The sequence below is a fragment of the Nematostella vectensis genome, chromosome 3 (assembly GCF_932526225.1).
Source record: "Nematostella vectensis chromosome 3, jaNemVect1.1, whole genome shotgun sequence".
Classification (NCBI taxonomy): Eukaryota; Metazoa; Cnidaria; class Anthozoa; order Actiniaria; family Edwardsiidae; genus Nematostella; species Nematostella vectensis.
In genome coordinates this window covers 4,721,788-4,744,903 of record NC_064036.1, presented here as the reverse complement: position 1 = coordinate 4,744,903, position 23,116 = coordinate 4,721,788, and the positions used below count along the sequence as shown (strand labels likewise).

The following is a 23,116-nucleotide window of genomic DNA, read 5'->3' as shown; positions in this document are numbered from 1 at the left end:
AGTTTCCGTATCCCTACAGCCATCTGTCACAAAGTCCCAGCTGTTTGCGCCCTTCCATCACTGCTGAAGCACGCAATGTTCACATGTCTGTTTAAAGCGTATTCATCTGGTATTCGGTGTTTTCTTTTTCCTTCGCCCTCCCCCCCAACCCCCATTTTCCTGTTGGCGCCGAGCCCAATCCGCATAAAGAACGCACAGCGCTGATTGACAAGTAGCAATTTGTACAGCTGGGCAAGTAAAATACACAGTACCAAATGTAGTCTCCTTTACAATGGGATGTCCAAATCCTTACTTAAATATACGCAGATTTTGCTATTGTCACGTCAAATACACTTTTTTCAAATAAGGTTGCAATAGTAGCATCTATGGGTCGTAGCCTACAGTGCTTCATGGGTATCAATTAGATAATAAAAAAGCGTAAATAAAAACAAATAAAGGTTTAGAGAGCTGTAGCATTCTTGTTTTTGTAACTCTAAACGTTCACATGGAGTTCAGAGACCAGGATTAGGGCATTTATACGTTACCCATGAACCACTGCGGGCTACGATACATTGATTCGCGGGCGCAACCTTAATTAAAAAAAGTGTATACAGTACCAGTGGAAATTGCAGTATGACTTTTTGTCCTTTAATGAACATGACAACGAGCATCTCGTGAGGTCGATATTGTAAAAGACAGTTGTTTTGGCGGTGTTAGTCATTACCTCCCCAATCTCTCCACTAAAAAAAAACGGAAAAAGAAGATTTTTATCATTCAGATTCCGTACATTTTGTAATCAATCAAGTATGTGACGTCTCTAGGGGTACATAACAGAACACAACTATCAAAGATGGCTGTCTAACTGGTGTCTCGTTGTGTACAAATCCTGTTCCACTACCAACAGATGAGTTTGCGTCACATTTCAAATATTTGATCAGCGCTTCACACGGGCACCCTGTGTTAGCACAGCTCCTAGGCCCGTGAAGGGCATGTGATGTTTCAATCAATCACGCAGCACTCATATAACTCTAGTGGCAAAGAACAAAGATTTTAGAGATGTGGAGCGTCTTTGCGCTTGCAACAGCCATGAAGCTATTTTCCCTTCTCTTGATCGCCAGTCTAACGGCCCTGGCACTTGGCCACGGCTATATAAGAAATCCCGCAGCGAGAAATGCGTGTAAGCAATATGGTTTTGAGGAATGCATCATTGAGTGGACCATGGACGAAAAGAACTGTGGGGGAATTTCTGCTCAATGGAAAGATAACGGTGGAAAGTGTGGTGTGTGTGGCGATCGGTATGATAACCCTAAACCAACCCTTGTCTATCCGGGTAAATTCGCCACAGGCACCATCACGGGGATTTACAAAGAAGGACAACTGTTTGAGCTAGAGGTAAGATAAACCTTTCGGAAAACGTATCTTAAAAGAAGATAGAAGCGCTTTATGCCACAGCTAACTAACACGGAGACTTGAAAAGAAGCGACAACAGTTTCAGTTGGATAAAACCTATCTGATATGACCTCCAAAAATAAGAGAAATAAATGATACTAACATAACACCACCCTTGCAAAAACAGTCTAAAAAATTATCTCAGCCTTTTCCATAGTAACATTTTTTTGTCATTACAAAAACTGCGCGCGTCTTGTCCACGAATATCGTGGTGAACAAGTGAACATACCACAGAAAATGTGATAATTTTTTTACAAATACAATAGTTTATAGTAATATTTGTTTCCGTGGCTACTAACACGTGTTTTCCCGCAGTTGAACATCACCGTGAGCCACAAGGGTTGGTCGGAGTTCCGGGTGGGAGATATCGGGACCCCGCCCATCACACAAGCCAAACTGAACCATCTCCTGAAATTAGAGGACGGCACCACTCGATGGATGCACCCTGGAAAGGCAGGTATACAGTTTAAATCCAATAACTCGCTCAGGGGAAACTCTTGTGCGCCTGTAATGCTGAGTCGTTGCACGAATAATTCGCGCACCAATCTTTTTAAGTACTCGCCAAAAGAACATTTTTTTTCTTGAATGCTTTTCTAATAAAGACCGTTCATTTGAATTACCACCAATTAGCAGAAAGTACCTGCGCTTACTGATTCCGTTGTCTTTAGGACTTTACAAGATAATGCTGCAGCTTCCCGCTGGACTAAAGTGTCGACACTGCGTGCTCCAATGGTGGTGGAGAACCGGTAACAGCTGGGGCTGCGATAGCGATGGCTGTGGTTTGGGACACGGACCACAAGAGCATTTCGTCAACTGCGCAGACATCACTATCATTCCCAAAGATGGCGTCCTCCCTACCCTCCCCCCCACCAAAGCACCCCCTCCACGAAGCACCCGGCGACCTCCGCCAGATACCCCGGCTCCTCCATCGGGAGGAGTTTGCAAGTCGATAGGTCCCTGGGCCAGCGCTGGTATGGATAACTGGTGTCAACAAAACTGCGCGCTTGGACATTGCCCAAGTGACAGGTGCAAATGCACGTAAAGTAAAACTTTTGTGAAATCATAATAAAAATCAATTTATCTCATGTTTATTTTTTTGTTGAACCGTTGTTGAAGAAATTGGGATAAGTTTAGAAAAAAAAAAAATTGGTTTCAAAAAGAATTAAAAAGCACAAAATTGCATTTTTTTATTTTTATTTTTCTAAATTTATCCCAATTTTCAAGTTGCAGCCATGCACCGGCTGCTAATACCTACAAATTAATACATTTTTCGTAGCATTTGGTTGAGTTTAAGGTTGGAGGCAGGAGCAATTTATAACAAATCCAAGATGGCCGCCTTTTAGTCACGTGATTTTGGTTTCCATGGTTACAATATACATTTTTCGTTACCGTTTCACAAGATAAACTCACTTGACAAGTTTCATGCATTTTTGTTAAAACCCCATAAAGATACAATATTTTGTGTGATTTTTCCGTATGAATCTTTAGAGAGAGCCATGCCTTAGATCACCTGAGCATGTCGATCCAGTGCTTCTCGTCCTGCGAGCCACAGGATTCCCAATGTTTGAATACAAGACTTTTACTCTAGCGTGACGGGAAGTCCTAGAAGGCTAGCATACAATTTCCAAGTGCTAGAAGGCTAGTATACAATTTCTAAGTGCTAGAAGGCTAGTATACAATTTCCAAGTGCTAGAAGGCTAGTATATAATTTCTAAGTGCTAGAAGGCTAGCATACTAATTTCTAAAGTCCTAGAAGGCTAGCATACAATTTCCAAGTGCTAGAAGGCTAGTATACAATTTCTAAGTGCTAGAAGGCTAGTATACAATTTCCAAGTGCTAGAAGGCTAGTATATAATTTCTAAGTGCTAGAAGGCTAGCATACTAATTTCTAAAGTGCTAGAAGGCTAGTATATAATTTCTAAGTGCTAGAAGGCTAGCATATAATTTCTTAGTGCTAGAAGGCTAGCATACAATTCCTAAGTACTAGAAGGCTAGTATACAATTTCTAAGTGCCAGAAGGCTACAAATAGTTTCCAAGTGCTAGAAGGCTAGTATATAATTTTTAAGTGCTAGAAGGCTAGCATACAATTCCTAAGTGCTAGAAGGCTAGTATACAATTTCCAAGTGCTAAAGGCTAGCATATAATTTCCAAGTGCTAGAAGGCTAGCATATAATTTCTTGGTGAACTTTAAATTACTAGAAGGCTAGTATACAATTTCTAAGTGCTAGAAGGCTACAAATAGTTTCCAAGTGCTAGAAGGCTAGTATATAATTTCTAAGTGCTAGAAGGCTAGCATATAATTTCTAAGTGCTAGAAGGCTAGCATACAATTCCTAAGTGCTAGAAGGCTAGTATACAATTTCCAAGTGCTAAAGGCTAGCATATAATTTCCAAGTGCTAGAAGGCTAGCATATAATTTTTTTGGTGAACTTTAAATTACTAGAAGGCTAGTATACAATTTCTAAGTGCTAGAAGGCTACAAATAGTTTCCAAGTGCTAGAAGGATAGTATATAATTTCTAAGTGCTAGAAGGCTAGCATACAATTCCTAAGTGCTAGAAGGCTAGTATACAATTTCCAAGTGCTAGAAGGCTAGCATATAATTTCCAAGTGCTAGAAGGCTAGCATATAATTTCTTGGTGAACTTTAAAAGCACACCAGCATTCACACATTGGCACCAGTCGAGCCAAGACGGGACGCTAGCACATCTATTACCCGTGTATTACCCGTCTGTTACCAGTTCAGCAACCACGGACAGCTATTAGTGTTTGTTTGGTTATCCGACGGAGTCGTAAACTAGCAAAGGTCGCATGCGTGATCCGCACAATAATTGGCATCACGCTAGCCCGGTCGCAGCTCTAGATCCCACACGGATCTAAGCTTTGGTTTAGATCCATACTGTATCCTGTTGTGCGGGTAGGGGGAAAAAGACAGTTATTGCTGTATTACCCGAAGCCACAGATGCTTTTCGACAGTTAGCCCTCAGGTCAGTTGAGATAAAAGACAGAATGTTTGGCAACACTTGAGCGCTTTCCACTGCTACTATACGACCGAACAAATACAGAGAGTCGGATGTAGGCAAGGCAAGATGCAGCTCTTCGTTAAGAAAGGAACAGCATTTGATGTCATTCTACCGACGAAGGCAGCTATCATACAACACACCACAAAAGCTGCCATTCAAGCAGAACATTGTTGGAGGCAAGCACTTCTCCCTGCCTCAGTACTTCCGTCTTTTTAGCAGAATGGACAATAGTTGCCAGCCACTTTGGAAAAACGCTTAGAGCTTTCCAAGGTGTGCCAAGAAGCCAAAGAACTATTAGATGAGGAACCAAGAGCTATGAGATGCAAGATAGGCTGCCCAGCACGCTGCACCCAAGCCAGCATGAAATGTTCAGCCCTTTGCAGCTCCACTAAATCGTGTAACGATAAAGCTGTAAGATATCTGAACTGCATTAAATAAAGACAACAGTTCTCATCGGAGCTTGTTATCACGTTAGACTGACGTATATGAATCACACTTTTTTTGTTTTATAAGAATCTATTTTTTTAAGAACGCCCAGCCTGAGATTTCACAAATTTTTAACACCAGGCCGAGGCTCACATAGCAGGAAAATATTTTCTTAATATTAAATTGATGCACATGAAAAATACAACTGTGATTTATCATTTGTGCAATTCTATCAAAAATAATGCTTCATTGATTATTCGTATTTGATTAGAGTGTACAGAAACATGTTTGAAAACTACTTCCGGTATAAAAAAACGGTAAAATTCAATAGCAGAAACCTAATCAGTTTTGCCTTTTTTACAACTTAAAAGTATCAAGTGGATTTAATTGCTCGAGCTTGCGTTAGCGAGCGAGAGCAAAACTAATTTCGCAGAGCTCACTATGTTCATCGTTTATGCCAATCGCACTGACTATGACAAGTCACCAGAAATATCTAATCTTAATTTTGTTGAATTTACAACCAATTACAAAGTTGTGAATAAGAAGCTTACGAAACAAGCAGAAAATGTCATAGCAACGACCTACCAACAGCTAACTGACAGTTTTTTTTAGAGTAAAGTTTGCATGGAATAGGCAAAAAATACACAAAGCTCCTAAGCTGAGTTTTGTCTTGGCCCTATGTCATATTAGAGATATTCAGGTAAGTACATTCACAGAATGTACCTATAAAATATACAATTATATCAAACATTATTTCTTTCTATTTACAGCTGCAATCTTGAAATATAAGTTAATGGAAAATCATCACAAAAGAAATTGAAGTAAACACCAGAAACTTGCATGGTGATGGTCTAGGAGATAAATTATATCAAACACAAGACAAATCATGTGAGAGAAAAACTTCAAAGTCCTTCAAGCAAGACAGTGGCCATGTGGAAGTGAACTACAGCAAGCTAAAACATTGCTGGAAAAGTGAGATTGAGAAATGATGTCTTCAATGTATAAACAATGATAAACAAGAGTGTTACATTATTAGTCAAAGTGATAGTAAAGATACTTAAGATCTTAGAAATTCTGCATCATCTCCATTCCACAAGCTAAACTACTATTTAGAATGCTGTGCCAACTGTAAAATTATGTACAGCATGTAACACTGTTTTTATTGACAATCATAGACAAGTTATAAATCAACAATCACAAAAACTCATTGATTGGAGGCTATGAACATTCGATTTGTAAAATTATGACATTGCATGGCTTAGGCAGAAGTGAAAACTTTAGGGTTCATCGTTGGGCCCAGGGTCTTCCCCTCATATCCCCCTTGCCCCTGGGGGTAGGGGAGGGTGGGACCCTGGTAACAAGGATGGGTCGGGTTCGGGTTTCCCTGAAGACAACTTCAAGCTGACCACAGGTAGCCCAAGCATATGGTTTGTGCGAAATAACAACGAGAATGGTGTATGGAAAATGAAATATATCCATCCTGAAGACAATGTTTATCCTTTTAAATTTACTGACATTGTTAACGATGCCTGTACTGATTTGGGGGTTATCCAAAGCTGCTCAGTGACCCTGAATTTACTATTCTGAATATATGAAACTCGCGCATGCGCTAAAAAACACATATCAGCATAAAATCAAAATACAAATCAGCCGACTGGGAAACCTGTGGTGTGGACACGAAAAATCGCATCCACTATATAAAACTCGCACATGTGCTAAAGATCGCTGATTAGCATGAAATCAAAATACAAATCAGCCGACTGGGAAACCTTTGGTGTGGACACGAAAAATCGCATACACTATATGAAACTCGCGCATGCGCTAAGAGGACCGCTGATCTGCATGAAATGAAAATACAAATCAACCGACTGGGAAGCCTGTGGTATGGACACTAAAAATCATATGCCATACCAAGATTAGACTTGCTCTCCGGTCGCTGCGCCCCCTCCGAGCAACTATTTCCGGCTGCACGCAGGCTATTAATGCTCCCGCTCACCACAAAGAATCCATTCTCATGAAAAACTTAGAAACTTTCATCTATCATTAATAAGGTATCAGATTTCAATCGTGGATCGTTATTTTGAGGCCCTCGCATTTTTTACTTATATATATAATAACCAATCAGGGGCGTACGCAGGATTTTAACAGGTTGCAGTCACAGCATTCAGAATCTGGAAGAGGGCGTGGCTCCTTATCCCGCATCCTCGCAACTCGCGCTTTTGGAAATTGGCGGCAATGCATCAGAGATTATTACAAACAAAAAGCGTAATACGGTTTGAGTAACGTTTTATTAGCACCAGACTACAAAACTTGCTTAATAGATATCATCCACCAGGCGGGATTCCCATAGACATTACAAGCGAAGTAACTGTGATCTGGCACGTTGCTGAAAACGAGTTGGCAACGATGCCGAGCGATTTCTTTTAATCGCTGTTCTCGCGATTAGCGTTATACGTGTTCCCGAGGTATTCATTTAAAACAATAATTCCACTCGCCTGTTTCCAGATGCAGCAAACTCGTTTACTATGTCATTGGCATCAAGGGAAATGGAGTGCTTGTGGACGTGCATTAGGGCCAATCCGCTGAGACGATCCTCCGTCATCGTCGATCTGAGATAGGACTTCAGTCGTCGCATGGCACTGAACGACCTCTCTGGTGTTGAGGTCGTTATTGGCAGAGTTAGGATGACTGTGAATGCTCGTGACAGGTTAGGATACTCGTGTCGTCGGCAATGAGGGAGAGTTTCAACAACAGTTGTTGGAGGCTCATCCACTCTCTCCCATCGCGCTTTCCATCGCAAGCATTCCGTCTCTTGCATTCCCCGAACATCCTTCGGTATGTCAGACTCGTATGCTTCTAGCAATTCAGATGCGGGCATCGCCTTTATCAAGGAAAGATTTAAAAATGAGAAAATAGCGAGGTCCGAGATTTGGCTTCATTGGGGTAAGCGGATTTTTGTTATACTTTTTTATGCTTATACTGATTCTGATTTTAATTATTACTAAAAAAAATGGACACGGCTTATTAGCTTCAACAGACCTCTCGTCAGAACATCCTGCATCATTTTCTACCCCTTTCAAGCAAACAAAATGTAATTAATATATATAAACAATGAAATTGATGTACAAATTGTTGGCTTGTCCGGAAAATCCAAACAGGGGGCCGGGGTGGATTATTTTGCCTTTGACAAAATCTTGCCTGGGACAATTGTTTAATATATATCCATGGATATAACTTATTTACCTCGCGCCCGTTTCGAAGGTTCTACTTCGTCTTCTGTCAATTCTTCGGATAGGGACGGTTGTGATCTACAGAAAGAAATTCCTCAGTAACGGCTGTAACTTAGAAACTCCCCAGGACGGGCCCTTTCGGGAGAATTTATGGGAAAGTTTATAGAGATTGAACGACAGTTTCTCAAGCGCCCGGTAAATTCACGAGGAGTGATTCCATTAGCAATAAAAGACCTTGCGAAAAAACGGGAGTTTGAGAAAAGATGCTGACAAAATAAGACTTCAGTTTTATAATTAAATTCTTACCTTTGCCTTTTGAAAAAGAAATTATCAATTCTTCTACTTGTACCAGCCATTTCGAACAGCAGGCTGTTACTCGAAAAAAGTGAAGAATGTCGATCTATCACGCCACACGCCACCAGCAGATTCCCGCAAAACTGATATCCACAGGGTGTCCGAGCGCTGGGACCGGACTATGACCCCGGTTGCGACACGTGATGATGAAGACGGTTGTACTATTTTGCCAGGGATTGGAATTAGTTACATCGATCGGAAGTTTATCATTCATTTACACTGGACTACCATGATCAAGAAAATTAAAGCTTTTCTCGTCATCATATATAAAACTACGAACATAAAATTGAATGCGTAAACATTTATTTTTTCCCTTCGTTATGCAAATAAAACCGTCATTTTTTTTTTTTTTGCAGTCCAGCGACTGCAGTCCTTTAGGCTGCGTAATTTACGCCCCTGCCAATACAATAAACAAATGAAAATTTGATCGACATTCTTTAAAGGGTTAGCATCATCACAAGTAGCCCAGGCAATGGTTTTATAGCTTGTTCGTAGCTTGGAAACGGCTGTTCTTAGTAGAGGTAAAACGAGTGGATTGAAGTAGCGATTTTTTGTGAAATGTTGCCAATAAAATTGCTTTAAAACTTAGAACATGCAGTCTTGATGTTGCTAAATGTATGTCTAATAACGATTTGGGGGTTGTTTTCTTCGCGAAATATACAGCTTCACTCACCCTACTAAGAAAAGAAACAAGTTTGGAGGCGCCATTTTTGGTATCACTCAAATCCCGTCGAAATTCGCGAGGAAAATACAATAAACGAGTTTTGAGTATGCAAGTGGTTATATTCTGAAAGACCCTCCCGAAGGCTCTAAGAAAGCCGTGGAAGTAAAGCTTAAAATGCAAAACGCGATCAGACGAATGACGCAAAAGTTAAAATCGATTCATAAAACCTGATGGTCAGTCGACCATCAGTACCATATAAAAGTATCCACTTTTCCTTCCATTTGCTTATGAACAACAGTCTTTCCCGCCAAGAAAGCAACAGCGGCTGTCGTTGCCCCCCGAGTGTCGTAACTTTTGTTGTACAAATGACGCCGTGTTCGTGGACTTTCAATAAATCTTTCAACACAGCTGCAATACAATACGCTCTGGACCTTGTCAATGGTTCTTTTTCGGGACATTCTGTTAGGGAAATCGCCATCTGGCTTCTTTTGGACTCCGGCCTCAACGCTCAAGTCAACTTTAGGGTAAAAACTAGAATAGTATGTCGACATTTAACTCATACGCTTTAATTTTTTTTTAACCTACTAAAACTATCAACTATGATTCGTCTCCGAGATGTTCGTATCGGGATATCTAAGTACACCTCTATCTGCCAAGTATAATGGCTTATAAGCGTTTACTTCATCGGCTTATTTGGGGCTTATTTTAAGGTACTTCGAATAATGAAAAAATACGTAGGACCCCCCGCCCCCCCTCCTACAGCTAGCTCTGAACCCCCACCTGTCCTTTTAAAATTACGAAGATATTATAATATTTTTTTTATTCTGGACATGGTCCAGAGCAGAGTTTTCTTCTTTCTGTCAAATATTTAAAATATATTGAGTAATATTTACCTAAAGGAGTTTAACTCAGGCCTATAGAGCTGAGATTGTTATACGCGGCTAACAGATATACGTGTGACAGATCTTATCCTTTTTCCTTCTTTGTGTGGCCGCTAGAATATGTAGGCTTATCGGGAGTCCGCTTTCTGGGTTTGAGCTCAGGCGACTTGAAAACATCAAGAGAGATAACGAGATCTTTTTGCCGATAAGGGTTTAGGCTCGAGCTTCACTCAGACAACACGAGCCGCGAAGCGGCGACAACGAGTAGTAAACGAACGAAGCTCGAGACTTTGGTACCCAGGGTAATAAGGGTTGAGAGATATATAGAGATTTGTAGAAAAGAGAGGTCCTTAGTGATAATGCAAAGAGGTTCTCAAAGTTTGCGTCGATTGGGAAAGGTGACATTTTTAGTTGTTTGCGCACGAAGCGTAGTTGTGTTAGGTAGTGAGGTGTGAGTTAGGTTACACATGTGACATGTAACTCCCGTAGATAGTTGGTTTAGTTAACATTTGACGCCGTAATAGTCTCTAACCAGCTCGCAACCTCACTTTTATGCTGCCTGACCCATTCCATATTTGTTTGTGCGCGCTCAACAACTTGTTTTAATAGGCTCGAGTCACCGCCTCCAATGAAATTGATCTTCTCAGCAAAGGACTTGAGCTGAAAAAGACCCAAAACAAATGAAAACACAAAAGGTGCTTATCACTTTTTTAACGACCACGTTTGCGTTAGCAGCTTTATGTAATAAATTTGTTTTCCCGAGACCGATCGCGAGCTTAAAACAGCAAGCAACCATTATTTAAAACTCCTAGTATGTTTATTCATGATTTCATGAATAACTCACCTGTTTAAGCTGGTATTCGTTGCAAAACACTTCAGACACAGACTGCATCACTTGGTGTAAAAACGCAATTCCAAATCTGAAGAAAAAATGCAAAATACATTCAACAGTTTGCTACATGATTGCGGACAAAGAAGTTGGTATGGTATAAATCAACTATTACGATTTGAACTTCTAGAAACTATTCATAATAAGATCGACCCAGCAGAATGTCGTTGTATTTCATAAGCTTGTCCTTTAACCCTGATTTGTTTTTGAGGGATCTACAGGGGACTACATTTTGCTTTTGTACTACGGTAATTTTCAAACTCAGACCTTTGATCAATATCTTGAAGTTGCAGAAACAATGGAAAAGGTGTCAATCATGTAATAACTTTATTTAACCTTATTTATGCTGTTGGGTTTGTTCATTTTTATACCTTTCCATAAGGAGCCGCCAGCGTGATGCCACGAAGTCGAATGCCATAAGTGGCCGCTGCTTGGACACGTGCTCGATGACGGTGGAAACATCAGAAGACTTAATCTTCGATGGGTCAAGAGAGAAGTCAAGGTACCTGACATTACAAAATGCCTCTACTAGTTTTGGCCTCCATTTACCTTCGTGAAGCTCTTTAGAAGCCATAAGTCGTTAGAAACTGGCTCTCGGTTAGGAGTTAGGGTTAGGGTTAGGGTTAGGGTTAGGGTTAGGGTTAGGGTTAGGGTTAGGAGTTAGGGTTAGGGTTATGGCTTAATCCCCCTTCTCCATTGTTGTCATTGAACAATCGCCAAATATTTTTTTGTTGGTATAATGCTTGGCAACTACTCTTCAAATGAGGAAGAGGAATAACTTGACTAATTACTGCTCATTTTTTTATTATAATTGAACCAACCTCCTCAAAATCCAGTTTTCTTTCGCTCCGGAGAGTCCGTATAGCAAGGGTGTTCTCTCTGTAGGGGTGATTACTTTATTTCGTGAGTAATTGAAAGCGAAGTCCCACTCATCAGGCCCTCCATGCTGGATGCCATAAAAATAAACCAAGGACCGGAAGTTGGGAGACACTCTAAATAAGGCAGCAAATCAAGAATGAGTATTTAAAATTGTTACGGCAAGAGAAGTTTAAAGAGGGAACTTTGTCTAAATGATCAAACTTAACAAAGAAAAAAAAAAGAAAAAAAAGAACAAGAACACAATCGGATACACATCTTCAAAATTGCTGCTGCTTGTCTATAGAAATACTACAAGTAAATACGCCCTATGTTAAACTGTCTAGAAATAAAAAGTACCACACGTTTCCTTAATACGTACCAAAATCGAGCTTTTCAAGAAGATTGATCAAGTCTCTGATTTGCATTCGAAGCAGTTTGTTAAAAGGAAATATGTGATTTGAAGCCCGTCTAAGAACAACCGAGCAAACAAAACGTTTCTGCGATACGGGGATTAAAAGAAGTTGATTAAACGCCGGAGCCTTGAAGCTTATTTGAGGGGATACGGTATGTGATACCGGTATGCTCAATATTATCACATAGTGTACCTTTTCTCGACAGTGTCATCCATCCAATCTCGGAACATCTTCTTGGCTTTTCGAGTACAGGACTCAACTTTTGCTTTACAATTCATCGATAGAATCATTCCGCGAGTTAATCTGTTGAGGTATATAAACCCATTACACGGAACATCCACAGGAATTGCTGAGGGGGAGGGGGTGAGGTTGGTGCGCAGCCATGGACTGATGGAAATGGAAAAATAACATTCCTGGCGATCCTTCCATAAGAAATAAAGACACGATTCTTTCTTTGGTGGCCAGGGGGGGGGGGGGGGGGGGGGGGGGGGGGGGGGGGGGGGGGGGGGGGGGGGGGGGGGGGGGGGGGGGGGTTCGCATGCGTGTATGTGTACGCGCAAACATTACACTGGGCTGTTAAGCTCACGTAAGCAGCCGTTCTCAGGAGTTCAACAAATTCGTCATATCTAGCTGTTGGCTTACGAGAATAGGTTTTTGTACTAGCCTATGACAATAGGATATCACGTGACCTTTTGGGTGGCAAATTCAAATGAAAATAAACACAGAAATGACTGCACCCGTCACGCCAGAATACATCGAAAAAATAAATCTTTAAATTAAAATAAACTTTTTCTGAAAAAAAAAAAAAATTCTGACTTTATTCGTAAGCGCTAAACATTGCTCTTTGTTGGTGTTATTTTGGCTCTAAAAGCCTGAGCGCGCGATAAAGTGGCCCTATTCAATCGGGATTTCAAAGCATTTGTCGGAAATAGAAGGGTCGCTTACAAAAGTGGTCGATAGGAAAGCTCTGGCAGTATCGCATACTTATCTAGATGGCTTCCTTTATCTATGAATGATAGCTTTCTGTAAATATTTCTACTGATGTAAGCAAGGTATTTCTGAAAAGGAAAAGACTTATTTATAATTTTAATATTCCATTTTAATTGACAAATATAGAGATAACAGCTAAAATACTATCTAAAAGAAAGAAAAAAAAAGAAAACATAAAAAGATAGATGAATTAAAAACAAGGACAAAAATAAACAGTAAACTAAAACAAAAACACAGCAGCAGCAAAAGAAACAACCACAATACAAAAAGCCGTAATAGCAACAATAAACAGTAAACTAAAACAAAAACAGGCAACAACCACAATACAAAAAGCAGTTACCACAACGACATAATCATCATCTTCAACAACAACATTGACAACAACATCAACAACAACGACGACGACAACAACAAAAGCGACAACAACAACAACATTAACAACAACATCATCAACAACAACAACAACAACGACGAAAACAACAACAACAACAACAACAACAACAACGACGACGACGACGACAGCAACAGCGACGACGACAACAACAACATTAACAACATCATCAACATCATCAACAACAACAACAACAACAACAACAACAACAAAAGCGACGACAGAATAGCTATTTCAATTAGAAGCCAGGCGGTAGCTGTTTACCTGCAAGTTGCTGTAAGCGTTTCCTGTGATCGGTAGCTTTATCTCGATGTAGTGCACACTGTCAGAAAGCGCTTTCCACGGGACGTAGGCCGTCTCGTTCACCATGTATTCCGTCAGAGAGAGCGCTTTTGCGTATGGTAAAAGCCCAACTCTAATACAAAGTCGTAATAACGATTTACAACAAAGCACTTGAAAAGTGTCTATTCTCAAAAACAGAAAGCAAACTCCAAAAGCACAATCTTCTTAAGAACCCATACCATGAGGCTACCACCAAAATGCCGTAGATGCCACGGGCCTAGCCCAGGTATTGATAATGGAAGAGCGCCGAGGCGCGTCAAAGTCCTAACTCAAGTATTAATAATGGAAGAGCGCCGAGGCGCGTCAAAGGCCTAACTCAAGTATTAATAATAGAAGAGCGCCGAGGGGCGTCAAGCAGTTCCCTAGGTGTAATCCACAACAATCTTGACACGTCATTCATGATTTCGTCTTTAATCTGGGGCGCATTTTAATGTTGTTAAGTACGCAAAGCCTATTTTATTTTCTAATAAATGCGTCGTAACCCGCATTGCTTTAGAAAATTAAGCTTAAATAAAACTAATCGAGTTTCGGAATGATCTTCCTTCTTAAAGTATAGAGCTCTTTTTGTCCTTCATAAAAATGAGCTGCGAAATAATCTGTGTATTGATTTACATAGGAATTATTATCCCGTACTTACCTCGCCAGGTAAAAAGCGTCCTTGATCGCTCCAGCCCGGTCTGCTGAGCTAAACACCTGGAAATAAAACCATAACACCAAAGTAGTCGTGATTTCGAACCAAAATTAATTTTGCATCAAACATTCCAGAACATATATCTTATCGACGGCAGCAAAACTCCCCAGTCTCTCACATGGAAACCTGATAAGACTGTCAAAAACTAGGCTGTGTGCGAAAGAAATGACAGACGGTCGACCCCCTTACAAATAGTGCCAGCATTACTGGCGCTGTTCGCACACCACATTAAGAATACTGGCGGATTCAGACTCAAACACTCAAACAATCTAGAAAATGAACACGAAATGAAGTGTACTAAAAAGTACATGCAATTCATCACAATGGGGGGAGGGGGGGGGTCCCGACTAGCCACTCAAACCACCCCCTCTGGGTCCTCGCTTGAACCAACACTTACATTGCATTGTCTCGTGTTCAGCAAGGTAGAAGTTGACGCTATTTTTCACGAGTGCACTTACCGTGTGGTTGGTCTTCAGCTGAGTGATAATTGCGTCCCAATTGCTGTTATCGTAGTTCACCAAGTAATAACCTCTGTGTTGGTAATTCCCCTTGAGCCATCCTCCTCCGTCCCACGCGATGAACTCTACGAGTTATATAAGTTACTTTCTACGCAGCATCCTCCAAGCCTGCTAGCCGGTTTTCATTCGGGATTATTCGGAAACGTGTTGTTTTCGAGTATTGGGAACCCTGTGGCCAGATGCCGAGGCGCGCTGTGGTAAGGGTGCCAATTCAAAAACAAAAACACTTCCGACTAGCCCGGAAGCAAAGAGAGCCGGATAGCAGGATAGCTTATCCCTAACGCTCTTTACGGGATTCCTGTGGTTTTCCGTAAAACAGGAGACTAGAGAGGATACAGAAAGCCAGCCCAGACGTTTTCGGGTAACATTATGTTATCAACCACAGGAAACCCAAACGGTTTAAGAAACTAAACACCAGGGGAAAGGCTAGTATCGACTTTCAAACTATAAAAACGCTCCTGTCAATCAACTTGCATGATCGCAGCCGTCTAAATATTCAAACTCCACCAACGGGCCCACCTACTGGTGCGTAGAGGTGCTTGGAGGCAGGGGGAGGGGGGCACGATAGAGCCCCTACTTATCTTTTCCTTATAGTTTGTGAAAATAATTTGGAGCGGGCCCTTGCCTCCAGTGCCCTAACCACAGCTACGGCCCTCTGCTATGCTCCGTACCGCTCCGCCCCTCCCTGACATTTGTTATTTACTTTTACAACTAGTCCTAATAGTACCTTGTTGCTTTAGAATCAGGGAGTGCTTGGTTTGCGGATTGTCTTGCTTGATGAAGGTGAACGGAATAATCCAGGAATTACTGAAAGGGATTGTTTCTCTCTCAATTCACGATAAAAAAACCTTCTAAGCGTCTGTAAAATTAATAGGTTTGGCGAAACTTGGCGTGGCCAGGAATTTTGAAGGGATGCGCATGATTATGCAAAATGTCTGAGACTTCGCCATTCTTCAATGTAGTTTCAGAAAATATCCATATCCCCCATCGAGGGAATTGGAAATTCCGGGGGGGGTTCAAACGGCCAGGAATTTCCAGAGGGGAAGGGAGGGGGTAAAATGCCCTTATTCCTTAACAGTTACTGTATTTCTTTCTTTCCAGGGTGTTGGAAAATTCCAGAAGGGTTGGGGGTCATACCTCCTACCCCCTCCATGGGGAAAGCAATACTCACTTAGACGTTAACTGAAGCTTGGAACTCACTCTTGTATCAAACAAGAACCGAGACTGAGTAACAGAAAAATGAGTCCCATTCTGCCTCTTGATGCTAACCACAGGGAACCCCATCTGGAGAGTCCACGTGTCCATTACGTTCTTCACGTCAACACAGCTATCTCGTCTACAGCTTTCCTGGGGATCGAACATAATATCATGTGAAAGTGTACGTCTGATGTTTCACCTTTTCATGGTTTAGCACATCATTAAACCGAATCGATTTCTTTGAAATATCGAAAAAAATCGATTGTCAATTTCTAACTTACTCTTTATTTCCAAGGAATCGGTTCGATTGTCCGCTTGTCATATAAGACAAAAAGTTGGACTGACCTGATATACGCAAAATAGAGTGATTTGCAACTACAGTATTTTATACCAAACTACAGTATTTTAGATTTTGTACCAAACCCCCAAAACTGCGATTTAATTTGCACGTGCGTCGCGCCTCGCCGATTGTTTATATCTAATTTTTACTTCAGGATTTGCAAACTAGAAGCATTGGCGAGTGTGTTCCCAAAGATCAGATTGATCGCACGCTTTGAAGAGGCTACTAAACGGGTTTCAATTTGAACGAGTTGTTTAAAACAATTACCCGCGAGAGGCCTTAATTAGCCTGAGTATCGTTATTATTTGTGTACCTCAGTCAGTGCATTCCACAGATCGTCTGTCTGCGCTGACCCGTACACATGCTCTTTGAGGTATTTCTAGAGAGATAACAATGCCAGATGTTTAACAATTTGCTCTGACCATGACGATGTATTAAATACATGGTGCAAAACTTCGATATTTCTGAATCTAACCTTCACTCCTGTGACGAATGTATCCGTACCAAGGAAGTCATCTAGCATTCTTAAAATACAGGCTCCCTGAAGAAAACGGGTAAGTCATTTGTGTCAATTCCTTTACCATGCCGAACTACCGACCAACCGACCGTCCAAATAGCCCCTTTGGGACCAACCGACCGGGCGACCAAATAGCACCTTTTGGGACCAACCGGACTAAACAGTCAAACCAAATAGCCCCTTTGGACTGACCGACCTATCAAATAGCCCATTCTAGACAACCAACTGACCAAATAGCCCCTTTTTGTCAAAAAACGACCAAATAGCCCCTTTTGAACCGACAGACCGTACACGTAGCCCCTTTTGGACAGACAGACCGATCACATAGCCCCTTTTTTGACAGACAGACCGACCACATAGCCCCTTTTTTCACAGACAGACAGACCGACCACATAGACCCTTTTGGGCAGACAGACCGACCACATAGCCCCTTTTGGGCAGACAGACCGACCACATAGCCCCTTTTTGACAGGCAGACCGACCACATTGCCTCTTTTGGACTGACTGAATCACCAACCGACCCACTGAATGACTTAACATAGCTCGACCAAACAACAAACTGGTTGACTTAAAGACAAAATACATAATTGACTTGACTACAGACCAAAGTGACTGGCTGGCTTGCAAACATTCGAATGGACAAACAAACTGGCTTACAATTTAACTAGCTTGATTAAACCTATGGCACCAATCCACTGTTCTTTGAAGTGAGCCCGGGATATATTGATAGAGGCCAGGTAACTTTTCCATCTAGGAAGAGAATGTGTTGTCGCGTTCAGAGGACCTGTTCTAAATTATGCCGTGGATTATAGACAGGCTACTCCTGTTTACCTTGTCATAAGTTATGGAGTCCAGAAGGTCGCCCATCTTGGCGGGATCACTGATTGGTCGAATGATAGGGTGAGATGACGTCATGCCGTCTAGTATTTGGGCGTTCGACAAAGTCTCGACGATGAACTGATTCATCTGAGAAAACATGATACGGGATATTGATTACCTGTATACAAAACAGATGGCACGAAAAATGTGCAGAAAGAATTTCAAATAAAAATACAAAAGCAATATGTTGGGGCTAATTTTATTGTACATAGTTTTTGAACTACAGGATCCGTTCCTGCCATTTCACCACCTTCCTTATGGGTCTAAGGAGTAACTATTCCTTTTTCGGTGCTAACTCTTACCAGATTCCACTCCGGCTCAACAGCATCAAGCCCAAGGTACCAGACGTAAGAGGCAAATCCTTCGTTCAACCACAGATCATCCCACCAAGTCATAGTGACTAAATTACCAAACCACTGGAATAGAATTTGAACAGGAAAATAAAATGTGGCGCAGTAACAAAACAAAGGGCTTAGAAATAAGGGGGAGAGGGGAGGGTGTCGACAGATATTACTTCATATGGCGAATCTCTGATTACGGAGAGAGGGTGTCGCTTAGATACGGCACCTCATCCCTACACTTCAAGGCTCACCTGGTTTGGGAACTGTGATAAAGAGGATTTAAACGTCTTTTATATGAACCTTTTCACGTTCCACAACTCACCTGGTGTGCAAGTTCATGTGATACAAGCTCCCCCACGTATTGTTTGTGAACCTCTGATGAAGTGTCTTCTCTCCACAGTAAGTTTTCCTCGCGGTACATTACCAAACCCCAGTTCTCCATCGCACGAAATACGAAATCGGGCAACGCGATCATATCTGCATAACAGAGAAAATGTGGATTTAATTAGGGTAGAAACATTCAAGAAAGGCATAGAGCACGCTTTAGAGCGGCAAATACTTTATGAATATTCGCAAGATTTTTCCACCTCTCTGAACATCTATCCGCGCACATACCCTTTCCCTTACGTAATTCTGGTTTTACATGGCCTTTCAGCTATCAATGGCTGGAATGATAAGCAATCACAACCTTAATAAGGTTCGTACTTACCTGCTTTAGGTAAAGGGTAGTCAATACCAAAATACTGGGCGTAGAATGGAAGGACTTTATCGGCGACCATTTGGGCGTAGCTTAGCTGGCCGGTCATGTGCGGTGCTGCGTAGAATGAGACCTGAGGCCAAAAAGTAAAATACCAAGAAAGGCCGGAGATAGAAAATTTTGTTCAGGGGGTGAGAGCCTTTGTCAGGGTTCAGACGCTATTTTTTTTTTCATATTTCTTCTGCAAAATTCCTGCTCTACTTAGGAGAAGCTGTCCCACTAATTTCCGTGCTATCTACGGACCTGCCATGATAGTGCTTCCCAAACTTCTAAATTTTGTAAAAAACGCGAAGCAGGGGGGCGCACATCCTCTCCTCTCGTAATTCGTCTCATTCAACATATTAAAATCGAACAATTAGAAATACTCTGTACTGCAGAGATACGTCTCAACCGAGTACTGCCTTTTGGTATTACGGTATTACGGTATTACGTCGACCATATCTACGTGCTTCGCTTACCTCTACTTTACCATCTGTAATCTGCGTTTTGTTTCTAAAGTCGACTATTGCTAAAGCTAGAAGGTACGTGGACATCTTAGGGGTCTGTTCGAACACGGTGCGCCTGCTATCGCCCTGTAGAAATGTGCTCTTGGCGGGCATGTTGGAGAGCGTGAGATACTCGGGCCTATCGTGAACGAGGGTGATGGTGAAAGTCGCTTTGAACTTGGGTTCGTCAAAACATGGGAGAACCTTACGCGCCTCAGTTGGGAACAGTTGAGATGCGACGTATCTGTTTAATTGAAGAACATTTAGATAAACAGTGTGAGATTTGGTACACTGTAAAGGAAACCCCCTAAATAAGACCACCTAGTTATTAAGGACAGTCTTAAAATTCGTCATTTATAGCACTATACATGTCCTGTAAACTCAAACTTGCTTAATAAGGGCACCGCGTTAATAAGGATGTTTTTGAATCCCTAAGGTGTCCGTATAAAGCGGGTTAAAAAAACGGGTTACAGAAAATGTACAGAGCTTTTTCATGGCGATTATCAAAACTGAGAGGGATTTCACAAATCAAAATATTATGTGATAAGTGACACGATCGGAATGACCAGCTTCATGACGGGTGATACATGACACTAAAAAAATCCATCAAGATGGAAGGAGAATCAGGACGTTACTGCGCGGTTCTCGATATTCGCCAAACTCTCGTCAACATCTTTCAACAGCTAAACCTCATCCTGCTTCAATTATTTAAACTAAAGAAATCACATTTGGTGCTTATTGTGTAGTTCCAGAAAATATCCATACCCCCCCCCCCCCTATTGAGGGGGTCGGAGATATGACCCCTCACCCCTCTGGAATTTCCAATCCCCCTGGAAAAAAGATAAATACAGTAACTGTCAAGGAAAAAGGGCATGGAAATTCCTGGGCGTATGAACCCCCACTCCCCCGGAATTTGGAATTTCCAATCCCCTCAATGGGGGTGGTGGTGGGGGGGGGGGAGGGTTATGGATATTTTCTGGAACTACACATTGGTTAAGGCGGGGTGATTGAAACTAGAGCGCGTACCCAGAATTGCCTGGGTGGAGGGGAAAGGGGGGAGGGGGGCGCAGTCATAGGTATCATATGGAAAAAGAATAGTATTCGATGATCCTTCAATAAGAAATGATCCACTTTTTGGTAGTTAAGGGGGGTGCGAGTGCAACCTGTGGCCGCGCCTGAAACAATTTCAGTGCTGCCCTAGAAAGCGATTTAGCTGTTTGAAATAGTCGACGATAGCCCGTTCGCAGAACATTGAAAACCACCGTCAATAGGTCGGTTTCTATAACCTACATGGATTTTCCACCCGATTGTTGTTTGTACTCATCTTGATATAAACCAACCAAGTCATTAGTCACCAGGCCTCTGTACCATATCTTGATGTCTCCCGAGCCGGAAAGGAACCAGGACTTTAGTACAATGACGTACAATTGAGTCTCTTTGTACCAAAAGTGACGGGCTATCTCAGCTTTTCCTGTCACAAAACATTTAAAGAGAGTCGAACAGCCGATAAAAATGATGCTTTGTGTGACTCGGGATAAAGTGGGAGTGTAAAATGGAGGCATTATGAACCTTCTTTGATAAAGAATCGAAAGTCCATTATAAAAACGTGTGTGTTTTAGGGTAGTAAGAGTTTGTAAGGCATTGGTTGTAAGAAAAATATATTTCTCCCTAAAGTTCCAGGAGGTTTTTTCAGCCGGAACCTGGGTTGGGACCCAGGCCTCAGCTGTTAAAAATAGGCTAAGTAACTCCTGGCTAAAGAAGAGCTCATGACCTTATGTGACGGTGTGACAGCATCACTTCATTGATATCGATGGATGTCTGAGAGTACCTGAGCCGTCGTACTTTGTTACGGATACCGCTGAGATATTCAAGTGCTTGCAGTGTAACATAAGGTGCTTGGTTGCCCTAGCAATTCGGACAAAGATTTCCACGCGACCATGTGTACATTTGTCAGCCAAGCTAACACTCAAGTCCACATTATAGTGATAGGGTATGACCTCATCAGACAAGCGCAGGCTGGTCCAAGGTCCCGGACCTGCCGTCGAATGGACCGTGCTTGTCGACACCACTCCCTTGGGTGTGCTCATGGAGTCTGTAAAAATAAACAGCCAAGGGTAGAGATATAAGTACACTCGTTCGCAGCCACTAGCGGTAGGAGAGTCACACAACGCCCGGGAGCGCTGTGTGACTCCCAGCTGCTGGGGGCTGGGAAGGAGTCTAATATATAAGCCAAGCAGGGTATTTTGGAAGTGATGTCTTATACAACTGTATCATAGGTTGTGGGGAGTATTTACAATATGGAAATGTCCTATGTATAGGCAAGGGGGCTTACATTTGACAAAACCTTTATCAAAGGTTTCTATCTATGATATATTTAGAGTGGGGAGTGGGGATGTCCGTTGCCTGTGAGTGGTACCCCAATAACTCAAATCCTCAATAAAACTTAGACTTCTTCGCAGCCGTGGTATTGAATCCTGTTCCTAACCAGGCCCCTACCAGGAATTTTTCCTGGCGGAAGGGAGGGCGTGAGTTTTCTGATAAAAATATGACCACCGCCTGCACCCCCCTGGGTACGGGTCTGCTATGTAATTACTTTTGAGGCAAGCTATTCCTAAGTTATAAAAAAACATAAACAAATGCAAGCTGATAAAACCTACCTTTGTTCCGCACAGAGAGCCCATAAAGTATCACAAAAAGTAGAAACAGGATCGCAAAGAGGAAAAGCGCCACTGTCAGGACATTAAGCTTGACTCTAGTGATATACACTCCGCCAACATAACTCCTCTTTCTCCTTTTCGAATGTACTTTTGAGTCAACAGTGCCCAAACGAATTTGCTCGTGTTCTTCTCTATGGCCGCTCAAATTCGCCATGTTATGAGCTGTCCACGCTGTAAACTTTTAGGTGCTCTCTCTAGGATACAGGATACATAGAGGATTACTATGAAAACCAAAGGAGGGGGGAAAACACTTCAACAAGAACGGGAAAATTTGATTCATTTCACTTACCACTTGAGAACCCAATGACAAATTTGATTCATTTCCTTTCACCTTGCTTCCATGCCTAAGTTGGTAAATGTCCTTTAGAATACACTGAAAACAGTCAATAAGCTCCTGATAATCTACCACATGACAACATCGTAGTGTTTTGAAGTACTTTCATGCGAGTTCAAAGACACGGATTTTGAAAATGCTTTCTTAATCGGAATTGGCGTTGCGATGAATATAGTCTAAACTTCGCCAAGTCATAGCATTGGTCATTTCCATTCGATCACAAGATATCCCTTGGTTGAGCAGTAACTTCGTCTCTTTCTCCCTGGCAGCAGTGATAAATACAACAAGAGCGGGGTGAGAGATTCGCATCTGCCGCTTGATACCAAACAGTCACGCAGTCACATAATAACAAGTAGTATACGTGACATCCGACATTTGCTGCCGCCCAAAAGAGGCATGCCAGAAAGATTTACTCGAAAGATATAGATATTTCTATATTATTCTCAAACACGA

At 41.8% G+C, this 23,116-nt stretch overlaps 2 protein-coding genes and 1 non-coding gene across 4 annotated transcripts; 1 reads left to right on the top strand and 2 right to left on the bottom strand.

Moving 5' to 3' along the window:
* The first annotated feature begins 1,005 nt into the window (after window positions 1-1,005).
* On the top strand, window positions 1,006-2,513 carry LOC5512632. Its single transcript, XM_048724948.1, has 3 exons — window positions 1,006-1,371; window positions 1,744-1,885; window positions 2,097-2,513. Exons 1-3 carry the CDS (start codon window positions 1,036-1,038, stop codon window positions 2,468-2,470), a joined length of 852 nt encoding a protein of 283 aa, XP_048580905.1. The 5' UTR covers window positions 1,006-1,035; the 3' UTR covers window positions 2,471-2,513.
* A 5,379-nt stretch (window positions 2,514-7,892) lies between these two features.
* On the bottom strand, window positions 7,893-8,538 carry LOC116609871. The gene is made up of 3 exons (XR_007307328.1): window positions 8,412-8,538; window positions 8,119-8,183; window positions 7,893-7,948 (listed from the first exon to the last, which is right to left on the bottom strand). It is a non-coding gene; the product is annotated as an uncharacterized LOC116609871 (transcript).
* Window positions 8,539-9,928: 1,390 nt separating this feature from the next.
* LOC5512631 (glutamyl aminopeptidase) lies at window positions 9,929-23,005 on the bottom strand. Of its 2 annotated transcripts, XM_032382026.2 has the most exons (22): window positions 22,619-23,003; window positions 22,270-22,523; window positions 21,441-21,704; window positions 20,903-21,083; window positions 19,586-19,856; window positions 19,080-19,200; window positions 18,693-18,847; window positions 18,332-18,445; window positions 17,982-18,116; window positions 17,109-17,174; window positions 16,947-17,012; window positions 16,268-16,443; window positions 15,824-15,903; window positions 15,037-15,161; window positions 14,525-14,580; window positions 13,810-13,960; window positions 13,149-13,222; window positions 12,357-12,467; window positions 11,715-11,885; window positions 11,265-11,399; window positions 10,849-10,924; window positions 9,929-10,664 (listed from the first exon to the last, which is right to left on the bottom strand). In XM_032382026.2, the coding sequence occupies exons 2-22, from the start codon at window positions 22,481-22,483 to the stop codon at window positions 10,503-10,505; spliced, it is 2,904 nt and encodes a 967-aa protein (XP_032237917.2). In that variant the 5' UTR covers window positions 22,484-22,523; window positions 22,619-23,003; the 3' UTR covers window positions 9,929-10,502. The 2 variants fall into 2 exon arrangements, with proteins under 2 accessions (XP_032237917.2, XP_032237918.2); XM_032382027.2 differs by lacking the exons at window positions 9,929-10,664; window positions 10,849-10,924 and having other exon boundaries at window positions 11,271-11,399; window positions 11,789-11,885; window positions 22,619-23,005.
* Between the last annotated feature and the right edge of the window lie 111 nt (window positions 23,006-23,116).